We start from the raw sequence: 27,865 nt of genomic DNA, 5'->3' as shown, positions 1-27,865 counted from the left end.
AAGAGCGTCATATTTTTCCAAGCTATGTAGCAGCGGTATTTATTATTTGATGTTTTACAAGCTGCCTGAGATTTTGTTAACGCTTGAATTTTTTGTTTTCTTTCATGCTTGACATGCTTGACGTGGTGTCCCCCCCATACCAAATTCATGGGGGGGGACATATCCCCCTGTCCCCCCCGGGACTTCCGCCCTTAGTTACTGTTACAGTTGACTGTAATCTTTGTGTTGTTATTTCCAGGCACTCGCATGAGTTACACCATCAACTATGGAGACACAACCCCTCTGGATACAGTGACTGGAGAGACGATACCCTATCACTACAATGCAGTAAGCATGGACTGGACAGTTCAAGATTCCTTTTTAGTACTGTCAAGTCTGCTTGGGGACTATGACCTCATGGGGAGCGGGGTAATCCCCTTTCAATAGACAGTCTACAGCGACAGTGTATTTTTTGTTAGATGGCTTATTTTATCATGGAATCAGTCCAACTTGAAAAGAAAAACTAGTATTCACTTTTTTCATGCTGTCAGGGATGCTCATTCATCTGTGACCGCATGGATGCGAGTATAGTATTTACCCTCCTTTAGTTTTACAGCACAAATATGCACAAGTGCCCAAGGTCACTCTCTTGCATGTTGGTGCAGTGCACAACACAACACAGCTGTGCTTCTTTGAGGTGTTTACCAAGTGACCCAAAGAGTGACTTTAGCATAGGAGGGTTAATGAACTGCTCAAAAAACAACCATTCTTGCATCTTTTTTCCCTTTATTGTGATTTCCTATTCTTGTGCTTCTTTTCCTCCCTCAGGCTGGGACGTACGTGGTGACCATCGATGCCAGTAATGATTTGCCAGGAGTGTCCTCGAGCACAGTAACTGTAATGCTTGAGGAGAACATTGATGGCATCATGGTGTCAGAGGTGCAAGCCACCACGCTGAACGAGACCAAGGACTTTGACGTCACGGTGGCCAGTCTTGGGACAAGGTCCTGCCTTGTAATTGATTACGACGACGCCACCCAAGAAATATTCGGCGATCGGCCCACCTGCGAGAATCATGCCAATTACCCCTCAGCCACCTACGTGCACCCACTCACCAACAGCTTCCGCGTCACTCACGTGTACACGTCACTGGGCTCCTTCCGCCTGATCGCCTCGGGCTTCAACCGGGTGTCGGACGCCAGTGCCACGCTCTTCTTTGCCGTGTCCGACTTCAGCTGCAACTCCCCACGACTCTTCATCCGTGACAGCCACCCGGACTGGCGTGGGCCCCGGGTTGCGCACTTCAATGAGTACTTGCAGATTCAGGGCGTGACCAGCGTTGAGTGCCAGTCCTATGAGAACCAGAAGGTCTGGGAGTTGGAGAAGGTGGATCCACAAACTGGCCTGGCCATCCCTGGTACCGCCACCAGATTGACCGGTCTCCCTCCAACGCACAGGTTCTACCTGCCGGATGCCCATACAGCTGAAATCAACATTCCCCCGTGGACCATCCCCCTGGGTACCTGGAAGTTCAAGTACACTGTCCACATGGACCGGGATACGCCCGAAGACATCGACTACGTCGCATTCGCCAATGAATTCGTCCAGATACGGTCCTCACCCCTTATAGTTCAGATCATCGAGGGTCAGACAACTTCCAAGGTCATAGGTCATGGTCTGGCCATTCGACTGCAGCCAGGCGTGCTGTCACGTGACCCAGACCTGCCAGACGATGTCACTGATCAGGTGAATTGATGCTTAAATTTTCCCCAAAGTTGTCACCTTGGTCTATGAGACATTGGATGCATGCTGTAACTAACAAAGAATGGTGGTACATGTAGCTTTCCTTACACTGCTGTATAGGGCTTGAAATGTGTCTAAATCTCACAGGAATAAGTAGTTGCGCCTCACAAAGCAGGAACATTGAGTTCAAAGCAAGGATGAATCAAATTTAAGGGTGCAGATTTGGGGGGGGGCATCTTTTTGATGGCCCCTCTGAGGAGTGAGGCTTCTTGGAGGAGGAAAAATGAAAGAGACCAAGAAGTTGCCATTCTCTCATCGCCCCCCCCAGCCCCAATTATTGGCTCTGTTTTTTTTGGTAGGGGCCACACTCTTCAGCCCCTTCCCCCATCTGCCCCTGGTTCCCTGGAGCAAGTAACCACAAATGAATTTGGAATTCCAAAACTGCCATTACACATGTACCCAAGTCCTGGCGTAAATAGTCACCCAGATCTTGCTTTAATACCCGACTTTGTTTCCGACAAGAAGTTAATGGACTGAGTCCATTCGGTTTGAAATCTTGCAGTAAACAGAGCAGTAGCTCTTCATTGATGTAGCAATAAACAAGGCTAGTAGTTGCTGTTGACAGCAGGATGCATTTGGAGCTCTGCGAGCGTATTGTGGTCCCTTGGTGCTGCTGATTTCTGCCCTAATTGCCATGAGGTGGGGTCAAAATCTAATTTGTCCAACAGTTTGTGGGGGTTACCTACAGTATTTACCCCAGGCTTTCAAATTCATAAGCTTACGCAGTGATGTAATTCCTGAGTACCTTGGGTTTCGTTGGGATTGTGAGCTGTGTATTACCATATGGGTCATTCCACGAAGTTCGGGCACAGTTTGTGACGGCGTCCCTTGTTTATTACATCAGTGAAAATAAACATCTTTTTTTTCCTGCATGTGGACTCTAAATTGACATTGTTCTAAATCTTGCTAGGTTCTCGTAGCGGTGTGCTTCATCTTTGCCGAATAATAATGACTTCATCTGTTGTAATGTGAAAATAATGGGCAATAAAAGTTACCGATGTAACAAGGGACGCCATAACAAACTGTGCCCCAACTTCATTGAATGACCCATATGGGCACATCAACAAATCATTGGTCTCATGAGACTACATACATAAATGAAGAATTGTAGACTACTGTTGCACTATTGTTTCTCATTGCTTAAGTGTACTTTTCTCAAGGACTTTTCAGAAGGTTGCTACAAAATGAATACAAGTCTTGGAATCAGCAATCTGTTTTTTTTTTCAAATCAACAGAATTTTACCAGTATTGAGTATTTTTGTCGACGTTTCTACGAGCCATGGAAACTGGACGACCAGAGAGAAATTGACAAGAGTTACAAGATTCCAGTGGGTGTTCCGAATTCAGGAGATACAGAGGATGGAGGCTGCTTTGGGACAGGTCAGGATTTAAACAAAAGAAGTGAGGTCATTTCAAAAGAAAAAGCTAGACAGACGGTGGCATAACTGGGGTGAAATTTCTAGAGGGGCATCTAGAGGGTTGATGCAGTTATTGAAGGGGAAGGAACACCAAAAGCCAGTGAACTGCTGCTTGTATATAGGTTTGGTACATTTCCAAAAGTTCAAGTTGGAGGGGTGGAGCATAGCCCTCTGCTGGGGGGATGCGCCTCCGTGTGATAATGCTACTGTTAACAGACTTTTGTTTTTATACAAAAAGAATAGTTCATTTGTGACACAATTAGGTAAATGAGCAACGGTGTTTTTTTTCAATGGACCGGCGGCTCCTTTTTTTTATTCAATTTATTGGATTGTGAGCATGGCCTGATATTCAGCATTGTAGGAGGATGAGATAAAATGAGCCTATAAATTTCAGGTTACTGTTAAACTAAATCAAATTCAATTAAATTACCCAGGATTACTTTTGAAGGATGAAGGTACGTTCAAACATGAGACAAGCAGTAGCCAAATTGATGGCAGCTTCTGCACGTTAATTCTTCAGTGCTATCAAACTGGTGCCGATCCTTATTGTGTCGTAGGGAGTCTACGACCACTGACGCTTAGGTCCCGTGGTGCAAGGCCGCGAGTCTAACTTTGGCTCTCCTTGTCGCGCATCCTGTGCAGGAAGTGGTCTCTTAGACTATGAGGATGACGTGCTCGACCTGGACACCACCCACACCTTGCCCAACATGGCCTACGAGATCATGGTCATCGTCACCAAGGGGCCCAGGCGTGCAAATGCCTCCATCTACTTCACCGTGAAGCCTGGCAACCCACCACAGGCCTCCATCAGGTACCACTGGAATCGTGCAAAGTTTTACTGATCTACTCTCAGCCTGATCACATGGATGTTATCAAATTTGTGGCTTTTTCATGATTTCCATAAGGAGAACAGTGAGCCATTTCAACCTGACTGCTTTTAGAGGCCAAGCAGAGTTACAGGTTCATTAGATTTAAGTAGCTGCTGTACCCCAAATAGTAGAGAATAGTAGCCCACAGGAAGAATCAAAGATGTGACGAGTCAGAATGGCCTATCTCAGTGTGAAAAATAACTCAGGTTTCTAAATACAGCTGTTTGTTATTCGTTTATGGCAAGGTTCCTGCTCTCGCAGTGTTAAAAGTCCCATAGGAACCACAGTGTTGGATTTTTTTGTCGCTCAAAATGAAACATCCTTTATTGCTTGCTGCCTTAACAGAGACTTGTGTTGTTGCATTGATATATTCACTAGAGAATGATGTAGAAATGGGGAATTGTGAAGGCAGATGATTTTAATCATGCCAAATATGTCGTTCTGTTGTCTGTTCAACACTAAAAGTGATGATATGCCTCGTTGGCAAGGCATGGCAAACAAGGGTACTGGTCACAGTTACTACAGGAAGGGGAAATGGAAGTTATGGTAGGGAGTGTAGGGAGCCAGAGACCTCTTTAATTGCCCCTGATTTCGGCTTCGTTCACCCTGCAGTTGTAGCGGAGGAACATTGTTTGAGTCGGCCTATGCATCCCTGGTGGTCAACCCGACCGACGACTTCCGACTGCGCGCCAGCTGCGAGACTGGGTGTGACGATGCCGTCTACCGGTGGGACATGGACTACTTCAATGAAAGCAATGCGGTACAGCCGGTCACCAACTGGGAACAGCATGCGACTGGTAACCAATAAGCATGGACAAAAACTGTAGTAGACCTCTTCCAAAACTTCTATGAAACCCCTTCATACCCAAGGATGTTTGAACACGATCTATCTATATCTGCTCCGAGCGGTCACAAGAGAGAGCACGTTTTGTGTAACCATTTGGTTGTTTGTTGGGAGCTCACTTTGTGCACACACTGGTTCATGGGCATTTAGGCAGCTTACCAATTGGTCCCAAGTATGCAGCATGCGATAAGTCAGCTGGAATTCGCGAGCTCAAATCTCAAATTTCATCCTAATTTAACGTTCAAACTATTCCAAATGCAGTAAGTCAATCAGATCATTGGAACTGTTCATGAGTCAAGATTTATACCAAGACCAATTTCCCCTTCCCATCCCCTTATTGGTCGCATTCATTTTCATTCAATCATTAACTCAATCTATCATACGTCTGTACGCATCTGTTTTTCTTCCTCCATGACTCAACAACACAAAAACTAATAATATATAAGGAAGAACATATCAGTTAAAATATGTATTGACCCTGAAATTCATGAAGTGACACCTCAATGATTGTGTAAACCAAGAATTTAAAGTCCATCCAAATAATGAGCTGGGCCTTGTAACAAAAGACCGTGCTTGGCACAAAAGACTGAGCTGCTGAGCATTACTGACATTTTTTCACTCTCAATAGTGGAGATAATCCAATCTTGTTTTGAAACAGTATAGCACGGTTTTGGGTATTAAGTGCAAGCGGATTACCACCGCGGATAAAAGCGCTCCACCACTGCAGTGATGAGCCACACAGCACCGCTGCACGCTAATCTGGCCCCTATTGAAAAGAGGTCAGCAGCACACTGTGCCAGTTTCATAAACAAAAGAAAGTTATATAACACCGCACAATCTGGGCTCTTTTTACAAGCTGCAGGCCTGGCTGAAATACTCGGGCGTCAATAGATGTTATCTGTCAGGCTACAGTGGCCATCAGACAGGAATTCATGTGGGTGTAAACGCCCATTAATTGAAATCATGAATTTTTAAAGTTTTTTGAAAACTGAAAATCTTGAAATTCGCCTGTATGTGCACTGCATTTTTCAAACCACCCAGCAGCATGTGGTTAATCTTGGGAAACTAATACGTTTCCCACTTACAAAAAGCTGGTAATTTACAAGGAAAATTATACACGGTCAACATGAGATATATTATCAGAACTGTTACTGGTGAAACATAACTGTCCCTCTCATAGGAAACTTGAAGGAAACACTGACAAAACAAGCTTTCTGTAGATTTCTGTAGGGGTGTTTTGAGTGTGATGAGATGATAATTAGCTATTCAACAACTGGGGTGCAGCAAGTCCAGTGTCACAGTTGGCTTCTTTTGAGACCTGTCAACAATGGCAATGTAAAGACGGTCTCGATCGTTCACATTCTTAATGACAGGGATAAGCGGCGTCTTGAATCGTTTCGTTTTCTTTTGTAAATTCATTCTTTAACTTGTTCACATCTATATCACATCATGACAAGGGACAAAATTATATATTTATTACGACGCAAAAAATACTTCAGCATTTTGAGTGCCAACGGTCATCGTCAATAAAAAAGACATACAAACCTCAAAGTAAAAGGTTATTTGGAGTATGTTTAGTCAGCAAACAGAATGCCGTATTCAGATTAGGCTTCCCGTCTCATGTTTATGTATAATACACTGGTCAAGCAGGCAATAGGGCCCACACAAGCTTGCTATGATATGCCCGAGTGCACGCGGTTGTGCGCTCCGCGACATTCCTCTGTCCTTGGTGACGCCTAACTTACCGGCAAGAACGCGGACTGTACGCTTAAGAACGGTAAGGACTACTTGGTAAGCTGCCTTAATGTGAGAGCAGCTGAGCACCTGTGACTGGTCTCTGTCGGAAAATGCAGTCTTTGCGTGTGAACCGGGTGTGTTCCAAGTTAACTTCCAACTATTGAACTGATTAGGGCGGAGCAAGGCTAGAGAAAGTGAACATTTAATGGTGAATGCGCAAATGTAAGATATCAAAAGAAACTTAAGATGTCAGACTTTCTCAGTTGTGTAAAAAATTAAGTTTTAAGTACTCCGGGACTTTTTGAGTGCTTTTGTCCTAAAAATAAAATTTTCATTAAACAGTATTTATTTCATGAAATCATTTTGCATTCTTACCTCTTTGCATTTACAGTCCAATGCTGATTTTTTTAGCCTTTTTCCCTCTTGACCGTATCAGTATTTGGTAGAGAACTTAGTACAACTACACTGGTCTGTATAGATGTGCTATCATTGCATACCAGAGATCAATTTCATAGATCTGCGAAGCAAAGAAAATATTTGCTAAGCAAACTTGGTTTATGTTCAAAACATCACGGTGTGTATGATACTTGTGACTTGTACTCAGCTAAGTTTTTGCTTTGGATAAAAAATACTAATAATGAAATAACTAACTTTTAACTAACTTAGATTAAAGTGCTTTCCATTATTATTGTTCCATTATTTATGATATAAATCTGCCAAGCAGGATTTGCTGCTCGGCTGCTCCCAGCAAAGAGCCAATATGTTGGAAATTAATTAAGTCCAGGCTTTGAATGAATTTCATGCTTGATGAACCAAGATTTGTAGGTAAAGACCAACCACCTAGTTCTGCATTGCTGAAACGGGCAAGGTCATTGGAGAATAAAGCACCTGATGTCACAGTCATGCTGGGGGTAGTCTGTGTACGCATGCCCTGATTGGGCTGATTTGATGTACGTGCATTGGTCGATGTTCTCCAATGACCTATGATGCGATTCATTTTGAGCTAGTGCTGTCTGAATGCCGATCTCGCACACACTGGTCTTTGAAAAATGTCCATTGCAGTTATCTGCTCCATAAAGACATGCCTTTTGAAAATAGCAAGAGAATTGATTTCTTCGCAGGTGTCTTGACGGATTCCCTGTACATTAACAAGGATGTCTTCACCATACTCCCTGATGTATACACCTACCTGTTCACCCTCTACGTCACCAACAAATTGGGTCAGAGTGGGAAAGCACACACGCGCGTTGTTCTCAACAAGCCTCCAGAGGGCGGTGTCTGCACAATCACCCCATCAGAGGTCACGGTTGGTAATATGGTGGATATCGTATGTTCTGATTGGGAGGATGAACATGGCATTGCCAACTACGAGTTCTTTGGTAAGAGTCAAACAATTTTTTCAGTGACAGTTAACTTCGTTCTTGATTTCATTATTCAAAGTCAAGACACATTTTAGAACTTGATGCAAATATATGCCATCGACAGGACAAAAATTCTTTTCAACTGCAGTACAAGCAGACAGCAATACCGTGAACAAAGTGGTGGGATTTGGCAATCTGCCAGGTGTGCGGTTCTTCCCACCATTAGGCAAGGCAGAGGATAACTACATAGTGAAGTTTGGAGTGCAGATTGACGACATTTTAGGTGCGACGACCATTCACAACATCGGTTCAATTAGAGTGAGTAAACTTCCAATGGCATCCATTGAAAAATATATCTTTGACCCAAAATGACTACTTTGATGAAAAGGGCCCGAATTGCTAAATGGGCTCGGTGAACCTTTGCAGCTTCACGCCAAAGTTACCGTGAAAGTGAGTGATCTTACAACCATTTGCCCATTTATTTAGCTCATAAAACAGGCCTAGTTGCAGTAACCAACACAGGTTTACTTTCTTGTCACATTCCCCAGAAACACTATTCAAGAACTGCATATTTTCATTCAATATTGCCCATCGTTACCGTGCATTATGCTAGCTGAGAATGGTGATTGTGATTATTATAGAACAGTGAGGACCAGTTTGGTCCAAACCTTGTTTCCGTAGATGCTTCTTCTGTCATAGATATTAATACTTTGGACCAAAGATCGTATAGCGCCGCATAGCGGCGCAAGATGGAGAACTTCACCGGGAATACATGTAAAATGTTGTAATTGCATAGGAAGTTGAGCAAGCGATACGCCTGCGCAATGCACATTACTGCATAGGCGCATGCGCCGCGGCAGGCACGTGCACCTAGTGAGCCTGCGCCAAAGCATTACTGCAAACCATGCAGGCGTATCGCTTGCTCAAATGGCACCCATGGTAATTACACCTTTTGGGCAGAGTTATCCATCTTGCGCCTTCGGCACTATACGATCTTTGCTTTGGACTAAAATGGAAGATTTGTCCCTATATCTCATTCAGTCCAATATCAGAGCTGTACGGTACATCATACCTAATATAAAATTACACAAGCTTTCTCATGATGTGTGATGTAAGTGTGTGTAGTGTGGGCTCAAAAATCGAACATAAACAGCTTTTTAAGGGTTCAATGCTTGCCTTCGTTACTGTTGCCAGAAATGAGTATCTTTCTTCACATTCTGGAATATTTCATCTTGCACAACAATTTTTGGATGAACGAGGCCGTTTATGAATGCATGAAACTGCTTTCAATTTTTATGACCAAAAAGTCAATTAATAAACTACCTCTGAAATGCCTAGAAACGAGCACAACTTAAACTAACAGGAAATGGCCCTATACTGTACCTGTGTTGAGGCTTTGCCCACCTTCCTCTCCCCATTCAGTCATTTTACTAGTCCCCACGGAGTGTAGAATTTCGAGCTTGGCGAACACTTCTTGTATCCACCTCTAGCAGAAGCACCCCCTCATCAGTTGAAAAGAGCCGTGTTCGTCGGGAGTGTTCAGTTTCTTGGTAGTGATGCAACCATGACGCATGCATTTTCTAGTTGTTCTTGAACCGGCGAAGTTTAGCTCCGACTTAAGGAGCCTCCATTGCTAAGAAAATAGCAAACTCTCTTGGTCCAGCTCGAGGCCCATAATAGGCCTTTACCATCACTCGCCTTTGATGAGACCTGGGTGTTACTTTCATATTGTTTGGAGTTGAACCAGCTGTATTATAATAATTGGTAAGAGTAGATAAAATGATTGGGTTGAGCTATCTGCGCTTGGAATGGCAGCATTGGGCTAGTGTACTCACTAGGGAATTGAGATGGTCTCAGTAATGTTCAGGTGTTATAAGCCCAATGAGCAGGGGTTGTGGTAAAATATTGTTGCGTTTAAATGGCAGATATTGTCATGTACTGTGTGCATCATAATACGCTGTGAGGTTAGAGCTATAAGAAGTGAATTATCAGTATATATCAAAAGTTAATAACTCCCACCACCCCACAATCCCTTTCTGTCTTCAAGGTACGACCAAGTAACATCAGCACCTCGGAATTCTTGTCGGAGGAGAACACGGTGAACGCCGAAAGGCGGTTCAAGACTTTGGCCGCTGAAGGGAACTCCCGAGCCATCAATAACGTCATCCTGACCGAGTCGTCCAGGCTGAATGACATTCGCTCTGTCGAAGGTGAGCTGCTGTACACACCAGTGTCCAAATCACTTGGCTGTGACTGGTTTCACTTCTGTGAGTTCAGTTTTGGAAAATTGCATGATCATATAAAAATAATAATTACCGGAAATGGGTCACTTGGGAGACATTCCCATAGGAACGTGCACAAAATTTTTCATCATCCCATATTCAATATTCCCAAATCCGATCTTAACCAAACTTTGCATGTTTTCCTTTCAGACCCTAATCTATCATCTCTCAAAATGTAGACTATAAAAATGTCCCTCCTTTTGGTAGTTGGAGCATTAGGGAGACATTGAAATGTCTCCCTAATGACCGATGTCTCCCTAATGCTGAAAAATTTACCACAAAATGTCTCCCAAGTGACCTATTTGGAAATATAAGTGAACCTGACCAAACATGTACTTATCTTTACGTTTAAAATGTTCTCTTGTTTTTCTCCTTAGTGCGGGCTTTTAATGCATCTAATGCCACATCGGAGGAGGTAATACGCAAGTTCTTGATGATTGTCAAATAGGCAAAGGTTAACTTTACTCTCATTCAATTTGTCACTTTCATATTTTCATTTTCATGGACTTATTTAAAAAATAAGAACTACATGTTGCTTTGATGAAAGCATACTGACTAAAAACCTGTTCAGTGCAGAAGTGACCAAAAATGCTAGTTTCTGATATAAGACTATATAATTGCACTGCAAATTTGCAAAAGTTTCAGACCTCTTAATTCAGGAGAATTTCACTGAAGATGAAATGGATTTGATGCTGTGCTTCAATGCAAAAGTGAAACAAATGCAAAACTTTGCATTGAAATTTGCGGAAATTTGCCCCCCACCCACCATTGTGATCCTGGGTTCAATTTCAGCCCAGGCCTTGACTGATTTGAGCTATTCGTTGGTTCTCTCCTGTGCCACGAAGGTTCTTCTCCAGGTTTTCTGGTTTTTCCCTCCCTCTACAAAAAAAATTCAACATTTAGGATCTCTGGCTGTGCTATGTAGGCAGATGTGGGTGATTTAGCGGCTGCTCGAGGTACCTTTATGTGCTGTTAGCTGGACTACATTAAAAGCTTACTGTGTCTTCATTGAATAATGCATCTGAGCATGCATTCCGTGGAATTTGAGGGTAATAAGTGAAATACATCATTATTTTTCTCAGGAGTCACCAGCCGAAAATGTCATGGACACAAGACTTTACGAAGCTGGACGGACCAAACGAGCATATGTAAGTCAGCCTTGAGGAATGCAAATGGCACGATAGCGCCATTCCAATACAGAAAGGTATTTGAAAACTTTGCGAGCAGGCCAAGACACAACAAAATCTGACGTAAGTCACCTAGAGCTTGTTTTATGTCGTCGTTGTAGCCGCCTTGAACAGAAGCACCCCTTCACTGGTTAAAAAGAGCCATGTTGGTCAGGAGTGTTCAATTGTGTTGGTAGCTACACGACTGCAATGCACGCATTTCATAGTCGTATGTGAACCAGCGAAGCTCAGTTCCTACCAAAGGAGACTGTTGCTAGGAAAATTGTGCCCTTTCTTGGTTGCGCTCGGGGCTAATAGCCCTTAGGAGTCATCTCAAATCTCGTCCGGGATAAGTTGTGGGAAAATTGTGGGGAAACTGAATCCTTTCCCCACAATTTCCCCGCAAGTAGCTGTGCATTTATTGGGGGGAACTTGTGGAGGAATTTTGCATTAGTAGGTCACTTACTGTGAAGGACTGTTTACATTATCAGTGGGCTTGTAACAGGTGGTCAGTAGTTAAGTGGTTTGTGGTTTCTAGAAACTGACCTTGGATCACTGAACACACTGACTTTCTCTGCGGTCATGCCTTCAGTGTTGAAGACTGAGTCAGATAGTTTTTTTGGGGGGGGAAATTACAGACTTTGTTATTTCCTCTTATTATATAAATTTGTTACACTAACTTGGCAAATGAATAAGTGTGTTATCTCTGCCCCTTGTTCTACCTCTGTGATTATACCCATTCAGTTCTGAAGTCATTTGTTGATCAAAAATGCAAGGTTTCGAAATTTGTGGAAAGTTATATCACACGGTTGATTTAATTCACCAGCACAAAATAACTTCATTTTCAAGTATATTTATTTACAAGTTATTTTCCTTGTTTAATACATGTACCTCTATTATTAAGGTAGCATATTAAGTTTGACCTAAATGGTTTCCATAATTCTGTCCAAGATCATCATGCACTATTCACTTTAACTTTTTGAAAGGTTCCAGAATTGTCTGATCAGAATTTGACATCAACATTCTCTACTCAACCTTCCTTATATTATGCCAAAATTTCTTTTCCTCATAAAAAGATATCGAGATTGTTTGAGATACAAATTACAGGGCATATTGTTCATGACCTTTTATCCAGTAATATCGCCAGATTGAATGCAGATAAAGTTATAAGAGCCTGAAGTAGTACCAAAGCTTTTCAGCCAGATAAAAAATAAGCTTTGAGTTCTTTAAAAGGGTCAAAATATATTTATTTCAAGTGATACAGACAGAGCAGTTTCATGAAACTGTGTAGGGAGTGAGCAATTCTTAGATTTGCAGTCTTTGCCTGTGGCTCGTCCGTCAACAGAACCACAGGTGTCCTTGAGTGCCCTGCCTGGCCAAAACCGCAGAGGGGGAGGGGGGGCTGAGGATGTGTACACAAATACTGATAGCTTCATTGCGGGGAGATTGTGGGGAAAATCTCAGCAGCCTTCAACATTCCACCGCAACACTCTACCGCAGTTTTCCCCCAACTTATCCCGGACGAGATTTGAGATGACTCCTTAGCTTCTGAACAGCCCATTTGACTTAACTGGCAAATGTTGAACTAATACACCCCTTGCATTTGCGTTGGTACTCGGTGGCCATTCCTTTCACCTGGCATGGAACCATTGAAAAACCGTACAGTCCCTGTACATGGTGGATGTGTTGCTGGGAAGTGCCTGGATAACATATGCATAAAATGATCAGAAATGATTGGAACTATAAACCAACACTTCCACCCACACAGTGATTATTGGTGTCACAGTTATGGATTTATCACAATGAAGAAGAGTTCATGCTTTCTGTAATAACACAAAACTAGAAAAAATGCCATTAAGATTCTTTTTTGGGGGGGTTTCACTTTTGAGAAATGTGAACTCTTCATTTCTGGGGGGCGGTGTCTGTATAGATGTGCAACATAATGCAGTTTATCTAGGGGAGGTTACCGATGAAGAAGTTTAGAAATGGACAAAGATGCAGAAGTCTCTTACAAAGAAAAGCTCCGCCAACTACACTGTCAGAAAGGTTTTTTTTTAACCATACATGTAAATCAATATCCATTGTATTTTTATTTTCTGTGTAATTTGTAGTGGAGAAAGAATATGGCTGAATTGCAGACTGAGACAAGTCTAGACTCGCTGGGTGATGTGCTGTACAGTGCAACGGCTGCAACAGTACTGACTGAAGCAACTGATGAACTATCCCACGATGCCCTGGTAAGTGCATGCTCAGTTTGCTGTGGGACTACAATTTTTAATTCTCACCTGAAATTTCACCTGTGCATGCTCTTTCTAATGAAAAACGGCAGAAAATTCCAATGAAATTCATTTTTCTGTCTTGTCCAAATGTGACACTCGCTTGACTAACCAGATGCATCTAGCCAATATTTGATTAAGCCGCATGCCAGTAGACATCTTTCACTTGGCAATTCTGTTGCGTTCGGTGGAGTCAGATTTTTTCAAAACTTGAGAATTTTTAAAACTGCTTTTCTCTTGTTAAAATTTTTTATAAAGTTCCCTAAAATGCAAAGAGAAGTGGAAGTTCAGTAACGTTTATTCACTGTAGATTTCATACGTTATCCCCCCCCAAAAAAACATTACTTTGACTGTTTGTCCTTTTGAAGCTTTGTGTAGTTCTACCAAATTTTGGACATTCCTGAATTTAAAAAAAAATCCATGTACAGTTTTTTATTTCAAGGGACAAACCAAAAAATTCAGGTCCCAAGGTGTCCAATGTGGCAGTGTTGCCTTCTTCTTGTACACAGAAAGTGCAGCCAAACCAGCCAGCACCCTTTGGAGTAGCAACATTGCTCTCTACACATGGGTCTATTTTTGTAGTAACATTTTTGACTCGACGTTATTTTCCTAGTCGTCTATGACCAATCTGGGCGGGAAGATGGTCAGGACGCTGAAGCGCCTGGCCAAGGACACCGACCAGAAGACGTTGATCAAGACGTCGGTGGCAATATATGAGAGTCTCACCAACATGCTTGAGGTAAGACATCTCCTCCCAAACCTGCTTATTTGGTTTTTTCACATCATTTTTTTAAGTGTCCATTGAACAGCACTCATGTTGTAGCTCTTTTCTGCATCAGACACTGCAAGGTGTTATATGCCTAGGAATCAAGCTTCTGTATTTTGAGTCTGTGGGGTGAGCATGTCGGCTTGTAATAATGAAAGGAAAGTATTTGATGAAAAAGGTGCTATTCAAATTAACAGTTACCTGCAAAAGGATTGAGATTTGAGTCAGAGTCATGGAAAATTTTTGGATGCAGTGGTATTGCTAATGGATACACTATGGAAGCAATCTCTATGAGGGAGCATCTGGAAAGTTAGGAACGATCGTTGGCCCATTCCCACTGTAGAACACTAGCATTCCATGGGAACATTCCCACATAGCAGTTAGGCATGGTCTGCTTTGTGTATAGACAATGCTGAGACAGTGTTCCCGTTGGAATGCTGTTTCCTCAGTAGGAGAAAGTTCTGGAATGAGATCGCAGTATTCCGAGTGGAACATTTGGACCATTCCGAATTATGAGACACTCCGATCCCTTAGATGGAAGTGTTGGCTCTGAGAAGAGCCATTGGTGAGACTAGGTCTCGAACTTTGGGACAGTGTGCTTTATTTATCTACAGGAAACCACTGGAGCCACCCTGTACACATAGGCTTGATTCCTGGGTTATGACTGTTTAAAGATGTGTTTAAAGATATGTCTGTTTAAAAATGGCAAGACTTTAAACAGCAGTACATGCATACCTATGAACCAGGCCACATACTTGGCATAGATAAACAGTTCCAGGCATGTAAATTCACAGAATAAAAGCGTGTACGTTAGATCCCTCATCTTCTTGATTTACATGCTGTCTAAAGTCCAAGGAAATGCTGTCGTTGAGGTGGCATGATCCATGTACACATGTACATGCCACACACGTTATAAACTTAAGGTGCGAGTCAAAATTATACTCTGTTAGTAGAATTAGAGGCTGTTTTTATGCATTATGAACTGTGCGAGAATTGTACCAATTCAGCAATGGCTTATGGTTATGATTGCGCGTTGGTTTATTTTTCAACCTAATCCAGATTGTCATAAGTACACATTTTTCAATGTATGCCTTAGATACCATGATCAACTGTTAATAGCAGAGGCATAATAGAGGTTAAAAGAAGCCCCCTAAGCATTTAGGGGGCTTCTTTTCAGGCTATGGGGGCCCTCGTGATCAGTGGGTTCCGTGACAGAACAATGACCAAGGCGGATTGACACAAGATTTTTTTCCTCTATTTTCTGAAGGGGGACCGGCACATGTGGGGGGGGACACAGAGGAGGGGGGGCACACTCCTCTAGCTGGGTGGGGGATGCCCTCCTGCCCCCGTGTTACGCCACTGACATGGTGTCTGTTCAAACACACTTCTGTTTTACTGCATTGCATTTGTCTTTAACATTCATCTCATTTCCTGTTGACTCCAGGGCTCGGCAAAGACCATCGATGAGCCCCTGTGGCTGCTGGACCAGTTTGAGGAGTCAGGCTCAGTCGGAGGGTTCTCCTCACTGAATCAAGATATCCAGAGGGAAATCGTCCAATCAGAAGGTGAGTTGAATCTGCCTTTGCCAAAGGTTTCGGATATTTGGGCTATCAAGTTGTTTTACTTATCAGTGGAGGAACAGTAGATGATAATTATAAAACTAATATTACAAACAATTTATAACATGGCGGTGGTGCAAAGCAAATGCAAACCAAGTAAAATTAGCAAAAAATATCGCAACAATTCTTAAACAAGTGGGTGGATAGGTTGTGCAGCCTTCTTGTAAGAGTGTATGCAAGACTTTGTGTGTAAAGCACTTGTTCACTTGATGACAGTGTCAAATATGTTTGACCACGTTTCATCTGAATGTGCATAAAATGCCTCAACATCTTCACACAAGCTTCTGGTGCACTTCACAGTGATGATTTATGTGCATACATTATATGTCTTTCGGAATCCACTTGGTTAGTTATCATTGTCAAAAGGAATAGATGAATTGATATTTGTACCGACATCCTTTTTACAGACATGTCTCGTCTGACTACAGAAAACACTGTCACCGAGAAACTCAAAGAGGAAAAAGAGAAAAAGGTATCAGTGCCGTTTATGTATTTTATTCCATGATTTTGATTTGCAAATTAATCTGCTTTGCCCCTTACCCAATTGTATAATTCCACAATGAACTTGGTGTTATTTTTGGCCCCAAATACTGACTGGTTCATTGCACTAATGACTCCACTACTGTCTTGGTTCAAACTTAGTGGGAATTACTCGGGCATGGGGACCAGTGTAGAGCTCATCCGGTACTTCTTGCAGGGGCAAATTCAGGCTTGAAATACATGTATAGTTCGACCACTCGTTAAACGGCTTTTTAACAATTGAAATACAGTCTCACTCAAACAGCTCTATTGAATTATTTTGTAAAAATTTCTTCCTCACTCACGTTTTGAGTGTTAGCTGCAACTCTCACGGCATGCATGACATCTTGTTTAGTTATTGTCACAGATTGGTTCCCTCTGTTCTGACACATTGTATTGGCTATTGATAACCAGCAGAGTGGCCAAGCCCTAATCAGCCTGGTTCCAAAGATTGATTACATGGTCCAAACTATCCATTGGTAGGGCGATGTCTGCCAAACCACAGTTAACTATAGTTGTCGCCCGAGCTTACCCCAGAGTTTGCTGGAAAGTGTTAAAATATCCTCCATGTTAACCAAAGATCGTGTAGCGCTGCGACGTGGTGCAAGATGGCGAACTTCTCCTTAAATATACGTAAAACGTTGTAATCGCATAGGCGCCATTTGAGCAAGCGATATGCCTGCACAATGCACATTAATGCAAAGGGGCAGGCGCTGCGGCAGGCACGTGCACCTGGTGAGCCTGTGCCTAAGCATTACCGTAAACTGTGCAGGCATATTGCTCGCTCAAATGGCGCCCATGGTAATTACATCTTTTGGGCAGAGTTATCCATCTTGCGCCTTTGGCGCTATACGATCTTTGATGTTAACACAGGTACATCCTCTTCTTGTTCCTAGATTTCTTTTATTTCACTGGTTTCAATTCTGCTTTGTTTCCAAGGCCCATTCTGTCGTGTCTCAGACCAACCTGCTGATTGCAGAAGTAGCCAACATCATGAAAGAGAACAAGCTCCCACGAGAGCCCCCCAGCCTGATTAAAACCAAGACCGCCAGCATGACGTTGTCGCGCAATGAAGCTGGTAAATTTCAAAGACATACATGAATCTTCCGGGAATTACATTTCCTTTCTTCAACTCAGTTTTGTGAGCACTGTATTTTCAGTGCTGTCAAACATTTTGTGCCAAAAAATTCATTTGTGTGCTCAGAAGGAAGTCAGGTCCATCACCTCCTTCATAAGAGCCGTGGAAACAACTAAACAAGCAGACGCGTGATTGGTCAAAATCATCAAATCATTATATTAATAACTTTCCCTAGTTAACGTCTCCCCTTGGGTAGGATAGAAGGCATGACCAGGAAGCACTCAACCACGCCAGTCAATCTGTGATGTCATAACAAATAAGACTGCTGATTGGCCAGAGCACACTGTCTCAGCACGGTATCTTTTAAAGAAAATGCTCAAGTTTCTAAACACAGTTTACCTTCCTACGGCACAGTTTTCCCATTTCTAGCATTAAAGATGCCATAGGAAACCACGGTGTTTAATATTTCCTGCCGTACAGAACTCTGCTATCGCTCATCTGCATGAGTGAGTTCTAGCACATATATGAGTTTGAGTATTTTAATGAGTTTTAGCATGCGGACTTTAATAGCAGAAAATGTTGCCGCACAAATTGCGGTACTGGGCATGGTCAGTGATAAATCTGTTACAAGAAATATTCATCTTATTTTGCTAAGCAAACACTAGCTGTGTTAAGCAGATATCTGTGCTAAAGCTAAACTTGCAGTTTAGCTGGTTCACCAGATCAACAGGTAAGGGTGCACTCAACAAAACAGGCCAATCTGACTGCACCACAGGAAACCGGATGAAATCAAACATGTTTTATTGTTTTTTGCATCCCGATTTTAACAGATCTGATATGTCACTAAAGAATTGTGTGCAGGAACCAGCCCAAATTCACCAACTACAAAGATTCATGTTAAGCATTCAGATTTGCTTAAAAAGTCATATGATTAAAATGGAAGCCACACAGAAATACTTGGCCAATATTTGACTGGCAAGCATGTAATTGATTACCAAGTTGCTCAGTTGAAAAATATAGAGCTGAGTGTATGTGTTGGTAACACTGCGGTCTACCACGGAGGTGACAAAAACTGTATCCTGTATTACTATATTTGTTCGTCTGGTGAGCCGGTCAAATTGGGAGGGTGCACAGTGGGCGTTGTAGCAAGCAGTGCTGGAGTTGAGTCCATCACAAGTCCTTTCATGAGTCCAGTCACAAGTCCCTTCATAAGGCCAGTCATAAGTAACAGGGTGAACAGTGACAGACGAATACTTTTGTCATTGTTCATTGGAATTGCTTGTGAATTGGCTTAGGACTGAATGACTTCGTGATGGACTTGCAGGGACTTGCCAGGACTTGTGATGGCCTGGAATACAACACTGATAGCAATCGTGTCACATTATTATACATGTCTGAACCCTCAGCTGTAGCAGTTCAAATGGCAGTGAAGGAAGGTGAGGGCGCTTTCAATCTCCCGAGCTGGTGCTCCCTCAAGGGACAGAAAGACTGCGACAAGGAAGAAATCATTGATGTGCAGGTACCTTGAAATTCCACTGAAATTGTTGTTGCAATGCTGACATTGTACCTGTCATTAATTCCAATAACTTATAGTTTGCTTATTATTTTAACCATCCATTGATGAAGTGTAAGATAAGCAGACAAATAGCGTGAAGAGTTCAAGTAAAAGATTCATTTTCCCAAAATTTTGAGTGTACTTTATAAGCCAATCTCTGATTTTTGAAGAAAATTTTATTCATTCCATCTATTCTCATCTGTGACATAAAAAGCTTATGCTTGGAGTATACAAAGTCTCATTCAGAGGTACAGCCATACTGATCAAGGCGTAAAGTATGTGGATTTGTGGCATGTACTTATGTATTACTTATGTTTACGCATGAGTGAATCACAGTATTTTTAAGTTCATTTGTCGAATTCAAATTGTTTCTTTTTTTTCTGCATGTAAAGCAAATTTTTTCAGTGTACTTTTTAGAAAATGTGTGATCATGACATATAGAAACCATCTACTGAAAAGTCTTGAACTACCAATGCCGTGCAGCAAAGCAATATTAAAATAATAGATTTACATTAATTTAAAGGCCCTTCCACCTTGCTGATAGATTCTCAAAACTCTCTAGAGAAGGTGCACATTATATCAGTTGGCATATGAGACACAAATGCAAAATTGTTAGTTCATGCATGGTACAACATTCTTGTGAACTGCAAATGTCAAATGATCACCATTTTAGAATGGATGACATGTGATCCACAACTGCCAATCAGACAACAGGGTTTATGTAGTTCTGTGGCCATTTCCATGGTAGAGTAATTCGTTCCTGACCAACCACTACAATTACATGGACAGCAGTGAGCGCATCTCGGACAAGTCAAACATCATGGCACTCAAGTTTGAAGACCAGAACGGGAAGGAGATCAACATTGGTGACTCCTTGGAGGAGATCGAGATTTGGATCCCGCGGCCCAACAGCAAGACACCCCAGTGTCACAGCTATGAGCAGAACTTCAACACCACCAGTCAGTCAGGTACGGCTGGTGCCATTGAAACCTGTCTTTTGCCACATTCCAATCCAAAGCCTCGTTTTGCTGCATTCTAATGGTCCAGGGTTGCGTAGCCTGGACCTGGCACCTGACTACACGTAGAATAGGGAGAAATTTGGTTTGGTTGGAGTGGATTGAGTTTGGGTTGAGTTGGGTTAGGTTGGGTTTAGTTGGGTTGGGTTGGATTGGGTTGTGTTATGTTGTGTTTGGTTGGGTTGGGTTATGTTTGGTTGGGTTGGGTTGAATGGGGTTGGATTGGATTGGGTTGTGTTATTTTGTGTTTGGTTTGATTGGAATCAATGTGGTTGTGTTGTGTTTGGTTTGGTTGGATTTGATTTGGTTGGGTTTGGTTGAGTTGGGTTGGGTTGGGTTGCATTTGGTCGCATTTGGTTGGATTGGGTTGTGCTATGTTGTGTTTGGTTTGATTGGATTGAATTTGTTGTGTTTTGTTTGGTTTGGTTGGGTTGGGTTGGGTTGGGTTTGGTTGGGTTGGGTTGAATTGGGTTGGATTGGGTTGTGTTATGCTGTGTTTGGTTTGATTGGATTGAATTTGGTTGTGTTGTGTTTGGTTTGGTTGGGTTGGATTTGATTGGGTTGGGTTTGGTTGGGTTGGGTTGTGTTGGGTTGAATTGGGTTGGATTGGGTTGTGTTATGTTGTGTTTGGTTTGATTGGATTGAATTTGGTTGTGTTGTGTTTGGTTTGGTTGGGTTGGATTTGATTGGGTTGGGTTTGGTTGTGTTGGGTTGGGTTTGGTTGGGTTAGGTCGTGTGGGGTTGGGTTGAGTTTGGTATAGGTTTTCGTTTGGAATGGGAATTGATTTGGTTGGGTTAGGTCGTGTGGGGTTGGGTTGAGTTGTGTGGGGTTGGGTTGAGTTTGGTATAGGTTTTCAGTTTGGAATGAGATTGGTTTGGTTGCGTTAGGTCGTGTGGGGTTGGGTTGGGTTGTGTGGGGTTGGGTTGAGTTTGATATAGGTTTTAGTTTGGAATGGGATTGGTTTGTTTGGGTTGTGTTTGGTCGGGTCGGCTTAGTTTGCTTTCGTTTCTTTTACGGTTGTCATGGTTTTCGTGCACTTGACTAAGGGAGCTTTATTAATGTTTTCCGAATTTACCTTACAATCCAAAGCCATAAAGGGCCTTAATTCAGCCCTTAAGTTAACTCGAATGGTTTACATTACAAGAATCATTGGTCCCATATAATCATTCAGAAAGAGTGAAAATACTGCTCAAGAACAGTGAAGAGTTGCAATATCAGATCCCCTTCCACAGGTTAAGTATGTTGTAACAAAGTGCACAGTTCTCTCCTGAAAATTCACTCAGGCATGTCCTTGCACACGTTCCACGTCCCGTTTGACCAGACCACGGTTACCCTGGAGGTCCTTCCCGAGGAGTTCTTCAGCGTGCAGTACGGCCTGCTGCTGCGATACAAGCACCCGCCGTCCAGGGACGAGTACGACCACCTGTGGATTCTACCTTACAACATCAGCCTGGGAGGTAGGCGCAAAGAGCCCTGCCGGGGAAACCCGTCTCCCTCCGCTACATTTGAGATTCCTACACAGACAATGTTGTAACCAAGACAAAGTAAACTCCAAGACTCTGTAATGAAGTGTGATGATGATATTCCTTTTTCACTGTTTATCCTGTAACTTATGACTGGTCTTGTGAAGGGACTTCTTCTTCTTTGGTACGTGGCAACAGATCCACTGTATCCACGGAATCCGTGTATAGCCATCATAGACTTGTGAGGGACCTGACTACAGCACTGTTCATAGAGGGTGAAAGCAGGATCAAGTTGCTCAGACACCTCCCCCTTTTTTTGTCCTTGCAAGGTCAGGGTGTCACAAACTTTTGCCAGTTGGTAGCATAGTCCTCCCCACCAATAGATGAATCCAGTGATCATAGTAGCACCGCCACACTGGTAAATTACAGCAACCACCGCCAGTGGTGGTGAGCGTCGCGAAAACTTTTGTCGCAACTGTTCTGTGGCACTTGCTCTGTACAAAGTCCAACACAGTGCTTTCCACCATTAAAGGGGGACATCGGGAATGTCCAGTGGAAATTCGCTGGATTCATCTTAACACCATTAGTTTGTACTGTCAGTGTAACACTAACTATTCTGCTCAGAACTTATATTACCCATGCCTCAGCCAGCGGGGTAGCATTTTGGTCCCTCTGAATAGATCATTGCAGCGCCCTCTATACCAGTGTATTCTTAGTTCACGTTATTGAGTCATTAATTCATTTCAAATGCCATTATTCATCCCTCATCCCCTACCACATCCCCCGTACCCACAGCCAATGTCAGTGACTACACGGTCTACCTTAACGAGACTTACATCGCCAACCGGACGGGTACCTACTACCTGGGTATCGTGGAGCTCCCCCAGGCCCCCCAGGGGGACCTGCCCGACACAGTGTTCGACGACCACCTCAGCCCCCGGGAGGTGCTGGATGACATCCTGAGGATGCACCGGGTGTTCAACTTCACGGGGAACTACACGCTGTGCGTGTATGTCTCGGGCTGTGCTTACTTCAACAACCTGACTCAGGAATGGTCCACCGAGGGAGTCAGGGTAAGGTCCATGTCCGGATAGCCTGGCTACGGCTTTTAATTACACAGGACTCTATGGATTGTTTCCCAAGCTACTATCCATAGAGTAGTGTGTAAATTCAGACACAGTTGAGCAATTTGGACACGCTTGTCATGATAGGACGTTATTGTCAAAAAATACACCTGTTGCTTGGTTTGATCAGCAACCCTTGGTCAATTTTGCTTGGTAACCCATGCTTGAAATACATCATAGGTCTTTATGCAAACAAGCAAGGAAATTCAATATTTGCCCTGAGCAGCAGTCAATATATTGTATATTTCCCGCCATTTGTCAGGTTGGACCCAAGACCACCAAGGACCTGACCCAGTGTTTCTCCAGGCACTTGACTGACTTTGCCAGCACCTGGATAGTGCCCCCAACTCCACTTGACTTTGAGTACATCTTCAACAATGCAGGATTTTTGGAGAACCTGACTATTTATATCACCACCATCGCCATCTACGTGCTCTTTGCCTTCATTTTCATCTGGGCAAGGCGAAAGGACAGGAAGGACATCATCATGGTCAGTTTGCTAGTCAGAGCACCAACACATAGGTTTTATATATATATGTAGCCTGTAACAGGCCACAGTGTTGGTTCATGGGTGCAAATAGCCATATTGCTTGCGAACAATTTTCTGTTGAATACACACAAATCCATCACATTGTCTCTCAACAGAAACGGAAAAGTCCCTGAGCTTAATTGTTAGTTTCAGGCTTGTATAGATGCAGAGGTTTGCAAACCTGACGAAAGTCATCGAAATTTGTGAGGCCCAACTTATTTTAGAATTTCACTCTTTGTATTATGTTCATAATGTAGCATTGGAAATTCAATTTTCATACCCTCCCAACAAAATGCAGTTTTTCAGGTGTTGAAGTTTCAATGTGCATTTTGATGGACTAGGTCATTACTATTGTCATGTGAGATGACCCATGACGAACCCTTAGCGTACCAAGAGACAAGGGCCTGTCACCACAGACTATCCTTCACCTGCCAACAAAGTTTATAAGTCAAGTAAATGGCAACCTTCAACCCATCGCTAGGCTAGGGATTGTCACAATTTTGACACGGTTATAGAATCTTATTGCCTCGTAGGTACAGGAACCTAGGTTTTATTTTGCAGGGAGCATCTGCAGTTTATACCAGTGTGTCATATCTCTGCACAGTCCTCAGAGATGATAGAGTCACCAATACTTTGCATTTTTAGCAAGGACTAACCCCACTGGCTGACAACAAGCCCAAGGACAAGTATCTGTATGAGATAGCGGTCATGACAGGGCAATGGAAAGGCTCCGGCACCGACTCAAAGGTAGAGAGACTTCTACTGTGCAGTCTTTTTTTTTTGACCATTTGACAACATCTGTATATGTCGTGCTAAATACATATTTTTTTCTTGCCGGTTACTTAGGATTGTAAATGCACCTGCACCTACAATATTCGTGCGAGGGTCATTTTCCAAGGAATTTTTCAAAAAGAAATTAACACTTTGCAAAAAGCACCAAAAAAAAACAATTTTCAGTAATGTCACCTCTCAAGGATGTCATTCACTTTAAATTTGAAGCATACGTCAGTGTATGTAAATGTCGCGCCCGCATTCAGTTTTGCAGAATAGAAAAAGGACATTTGTCAATAAATTCTGCTTCTAAATGTGGATCAGTGTGCAAAATTTCTGATAGGTCAGACTTTTCATCTATATCTCTGTATGCGGATTAATTGCCAGGTGCATTTTATCCTGTCTGGCGAAGACGACGAGACGGAGGTCAGGATGTTTGAGGATGACAAACGCCCCATCCTACAGACGGGCTCCATCGACCGCTTTGTCATGGCTGTGCCCAGGTCAGATATGGCCTCTTTAACATAACCCATTTCTTGGCAAGGTCTGTAGATCCCTCAGAGTGGATGGTTGGGGGGGCGGAAACAGCCCTTCTCCTCCCTCTCTATTCTCACTTGGGACTTCAGTGGTAATTCCGCACTGTCCAATAATGTATTACATCGTGTATGTATACAACATTTCTGATACATTAATCTTCAAGGTAGCTTTCTATGCAGAAAATTTATCAGGAAAATATTGGCGTTAAGTTGTTACTTTGACATATTTTCACTTCATAGACTTAGTGAATAAAATATCTCCATTATTTTAAAACGAGCTTTGAAACCCATCCAAGGGTTGCAGACTAAAGTAACACTAGGATAGTGACAAATGCCCACACTTCATAAATCTGTAAGACTTCTCAGAAGTTTAAGACAAACATCAAAATAAAGCTGGATTTACCATCTTTCACTCCCTGACCAAATTTTGAGGTGAAATTCACTTGCAATAATGACCGCACCCAAAAGTGGCCTTAAGACTTCTCACACTGGTGAAGATCGCTCCACTGAGTTGGAGAAATGATTTCCATTCTTCATCTAAATACCTTGAGAAACATGAACTCATCATGTGGGTTTATTGGAACCCCTTCAGTTTTGTGAACATCCAAGTGAATGGGCCTCAAACCGTCCATTGAGACACTGCAAATCATAATTTGGTCAGCATTTTGGGCCTATTTTACTGGCCTCAAAACCCTTGGAAGTATATTTGAAGAATGCAGTGTGGAATTCCCTCCTCACCTCAGACCCTTGGGTACACTGAACTACATGCGGCTCTGGCACGACAACTCGGGCAAAGGCGCAATGCAGAACTGGTTCCTGTCTTACGCGGCTGTGCGGGACCTGCAAACCAGACAGCGCTTCTACTTCATCGCCAATCGCTGGTTCTCATTGGTCGACGATGATGGCCAGGTTAAAACACCTATCTCTTTATTTCATGGACCATGACATTTGATAAACAGTTTCAGTCACATTCATGTTTATCCATGTTTATTCTGCTGGGCTGGGTGATTTTCCATTTTTTTTCTGTTTCAAAATTCTTTAAAATTCGTAACTTCATTTACTGGATGTTTACACTCACACAAATGACTGTCTGGTGGCTACTCTAATTTGACAGACAACATCTATTGATGCTCGAATATTTCAGCCAGGCCTGCCGCCTTGTAAAACGAGCCCAGATTGTGCGGTGTTATGTAATTTTCTTTTGTTTCCAAAACTGGCATAGTGCACTGCTGGCATCTGTTCAATAGGGACCAGATTAGCGTGCAAGCGGTATTATATCGCTCATTACTGGAGCACTTTTGTCCCCGGTGGTAATCCACTAGCACTGAATGCCACAAACAGTGGGATAATCTTTCAAAACAATGACGGATTTCCTCCGCTATTGACAACTGAAAAAATGTTGCCAATGCCTAGCAGCTCGGTCTTTTGTTCCGAGTACAGCCATTTGTTACAAGGTTACATGTATTGTTAAAGGACTTAAGAGTTGAAAAGGGACTTGACATTTGATGGGCTGTGCTGCAAGTAAGACGCTTAAGACAATCACTCATCATAAGACCAACACAAGATCTCCAGTATAAATTCAAATTGTACGCTTTTAAGATGAACTGCCACAAAAGCATTTCCTGTCACTGAATACCCTGTTATGTGTGGTTGGTGAATAGTCTTGCATCAGGGCTTGTGTCTGGTCGTATTAGGGTCTCATCTACAAAATTGAAGGGACCAGCTGCACATAGAGTAGCGCCTGCCCTAGATTTTGGAAACAAAATGGCTGTTCATTATAAGCATAGTAGAGCTACATAGCAGGTGTGCTGGGCATTGGCACATAGACCTACCAGTTTGTTTCCAACAATGGTGACACTCATATTGCAACGCTCTCTATACACGGCTCTGGAAGGGACTCTATTACAGGCCTTGCTCACTGCATGCCCCCCCCCAACCACTATCCTTAACCTCCCCCTCCCCTTGCAGGTGGACAGGCTGCTCCCTGTGGCCGGCCGAGAGCAGATGCAGGGCTTCAGCCACGTTTTCTCCAGCCACACCCGTAAGAACCTGAACGACGGCCACCTGTGGTTCTCCATTTTCCTGCGGCCCGTGGGCAGCCGCTTCACCCGTGTCCAGCGCACGGCCTGCTGCCTGATGGCCCTGTGGCTGGAGATGCTGGTCAACATCATGTGGTACAAGGTGGTCCCGCCGGCCACCTCCTCCAGCGCCATCAACATTGGACCCTTCAGCCTGTCCCCAGCTCAGGTATTTGCCAAGCTTTTAGAGAAAGTTTGAGTGTGGACTGTGGTTCAGTCACTGTGCTCCGTGCATTTCCATGAAAACTTTTTGTGCTGGGCGACAGTGAACTGTCACCATCAAAGACAAATGTTATTCAAATCGAGATGGCTTCAAGGGGAATGTAGGAGTATTATTGTTGCAATTGCCAGAGCAATAAAGATCTATTTCCCCTGGATGAAAAGCCAGTGTATTACAGGATTACAGGATATATACACACAGAGGCTTTAAGTAGTCAGTTGGGGGAACAGATCGAGCATTGTCTCAGTTTCAACTAGTTTGGTGAGTCATTAATTTCTTCCCTGTCCTTGTTGGTTTCCCTCCCCCAAATCTACAGATCAGTATTGGCGTCCAATCCAGCATCATCGTGTTCCCCATCACCCTGCTGGTGGTGCAGATCTTCCGCAAGGTGCGGCCGCGCAGGAGGCAGAAGTCCCACCGCCGCATCATCAAGGAGCAACAGGAGGAACTCAGGAAGAAGTACAAAGTTGGCAAGGAGGATGTGGTAAGAGACGATGACCAGGAGTGAACAACCTCGGTCTTCACTCCGCACGAGAGGCAGTGTAGTGAGAAATCTTTCGCTGGCGGAGGGTTTTGAGGAACCTTTTTGAAAGTTATCAGCTGTCCACAATTCACATATACAGAAAGCGTCTAGGCATCATGAATGCTGTTTGTGATACAACCCATAAATAAGTGTCTCCTCTAGCTATGTCCATTTCTACATTAATGTTCCATTCACATATTACATGTTCCTCATATGATAGTTTTTCCTGGGGTGGGGATTGGTTGGAGGTATCTTGGCGGCGCTGTTGCTGAGAGGACATTTATGCAGACTCTGGTTTTTCCGTTCAGTATAATGAACACTGTCCCATTGAC

At 43.1% G+C, this 27,865-nt stretch overlaps 1 protein-coding gene across 2 annotated transcripts in view; it reads left to right on the top strand.

Moving 5' to 3' along the window:
• Positions 1-27,865, top strand: part of LOC110989659 (polycystin-1-like) — a 61,136-nt gene that overhangs the window by 19,741 nt on the left and 13,530 nt on the right. For both annotated transcript variants that reach the window (XM_087139356.1, XM_087139357.1), the window contains 25 exons: positions 239-327; positions 808-1,725; positions 3,018-3,162; positions 3,843-4,011; positions 4,682-4,866; positions 7,772-8,029; positions 8,160-8,329; positions 10,059-10,221; positions 10,671-10,708; positions 11,376-11,441; positions 13,571-13,696; positions 14,349-14,474; positions 15,946-16,066; positions 16,528-16,592; positions 17,579-17,717; positions 19,124-19,236; positions 20,021-20,240; positions 21,573-21,746; positions 22,548-22,825; positions 23,139-23,366; positions 24,051-24,152; positions 24,564-24,679; positions 25,456-25,621; positions 26,681-26,959; positions 27,327-27,494. In XM_087139356.1, coding sequence (XP_086995482.1) covers positions 239-327; positions 808-1,725; positions 3,018-3,162; positions 3,843-4,011; positions 4,682-4,866; positions 7,772-8,029; positions 8,160-8,329; positions 10,059-10,221; positions 10,671-10,708; positions 11,376-11,441; positions 13,571-13,696; positions 14,349-14,474; positions 15,946-16,066; positions 16,528-16,592; positions 17,579-17,717; positions 19,124-19,236; positions 20,021-20,240; positions 21,573-21,746; positions 22,548-22,825; positions 23,139-23,366; positions 24,051-24,152; positions 24,564-24,679; positions 25,456-25,621; positions 26,681-26,959; positions 27,327-27,494 — 4,622 coding nt within the window. The remainder of the gene's footprint in view (positions 1-238; positions 328-807; positions 1,726-3,017; positions 3,163-3,842; positions 4,012-4,681; positions 4,867-7,771; positions 8,030-8,159; positions 8,330-10,058; positions 10,222-10,670; positions 10,709-11,375; positions 11,442-13,570; positions 13,697-14,348; positions 14,475-15,945; positions 16,067-16,527; positions 16,593-17,578; positions 17,718-19,123; positions 19,237-20,020; positions 20,241-21,572; positions 21,747-22,547; positions 22,826-23,138; positions 23,367-24,050; positions 24,153-24,563; positions 24,680-25,455; positions 25,622-26,680; positions 26,960-27,326; positions 27,495-27,865) is intronic.

Source organism: Acanthaster planci, linkage group LG07 (assembly GCF_054643075.1).
Source record: "Acanthaster planci isolate LZ-2023a linkage group LG07, COTS_SCS, whole genome shotgun sequence".
Taxonomy (NCBI): Eukaryota; Metazoa; Echinodermata; class Asteroidea; order Valvatida; family Acanthasteridae; genus Acanthaster; species Acanthaster planci.
The sequence above is the reverse complement of the archived record's forward strand: the minus strand, read 5'-3'. Positions and strand labels throughout refer to the sequence as shown.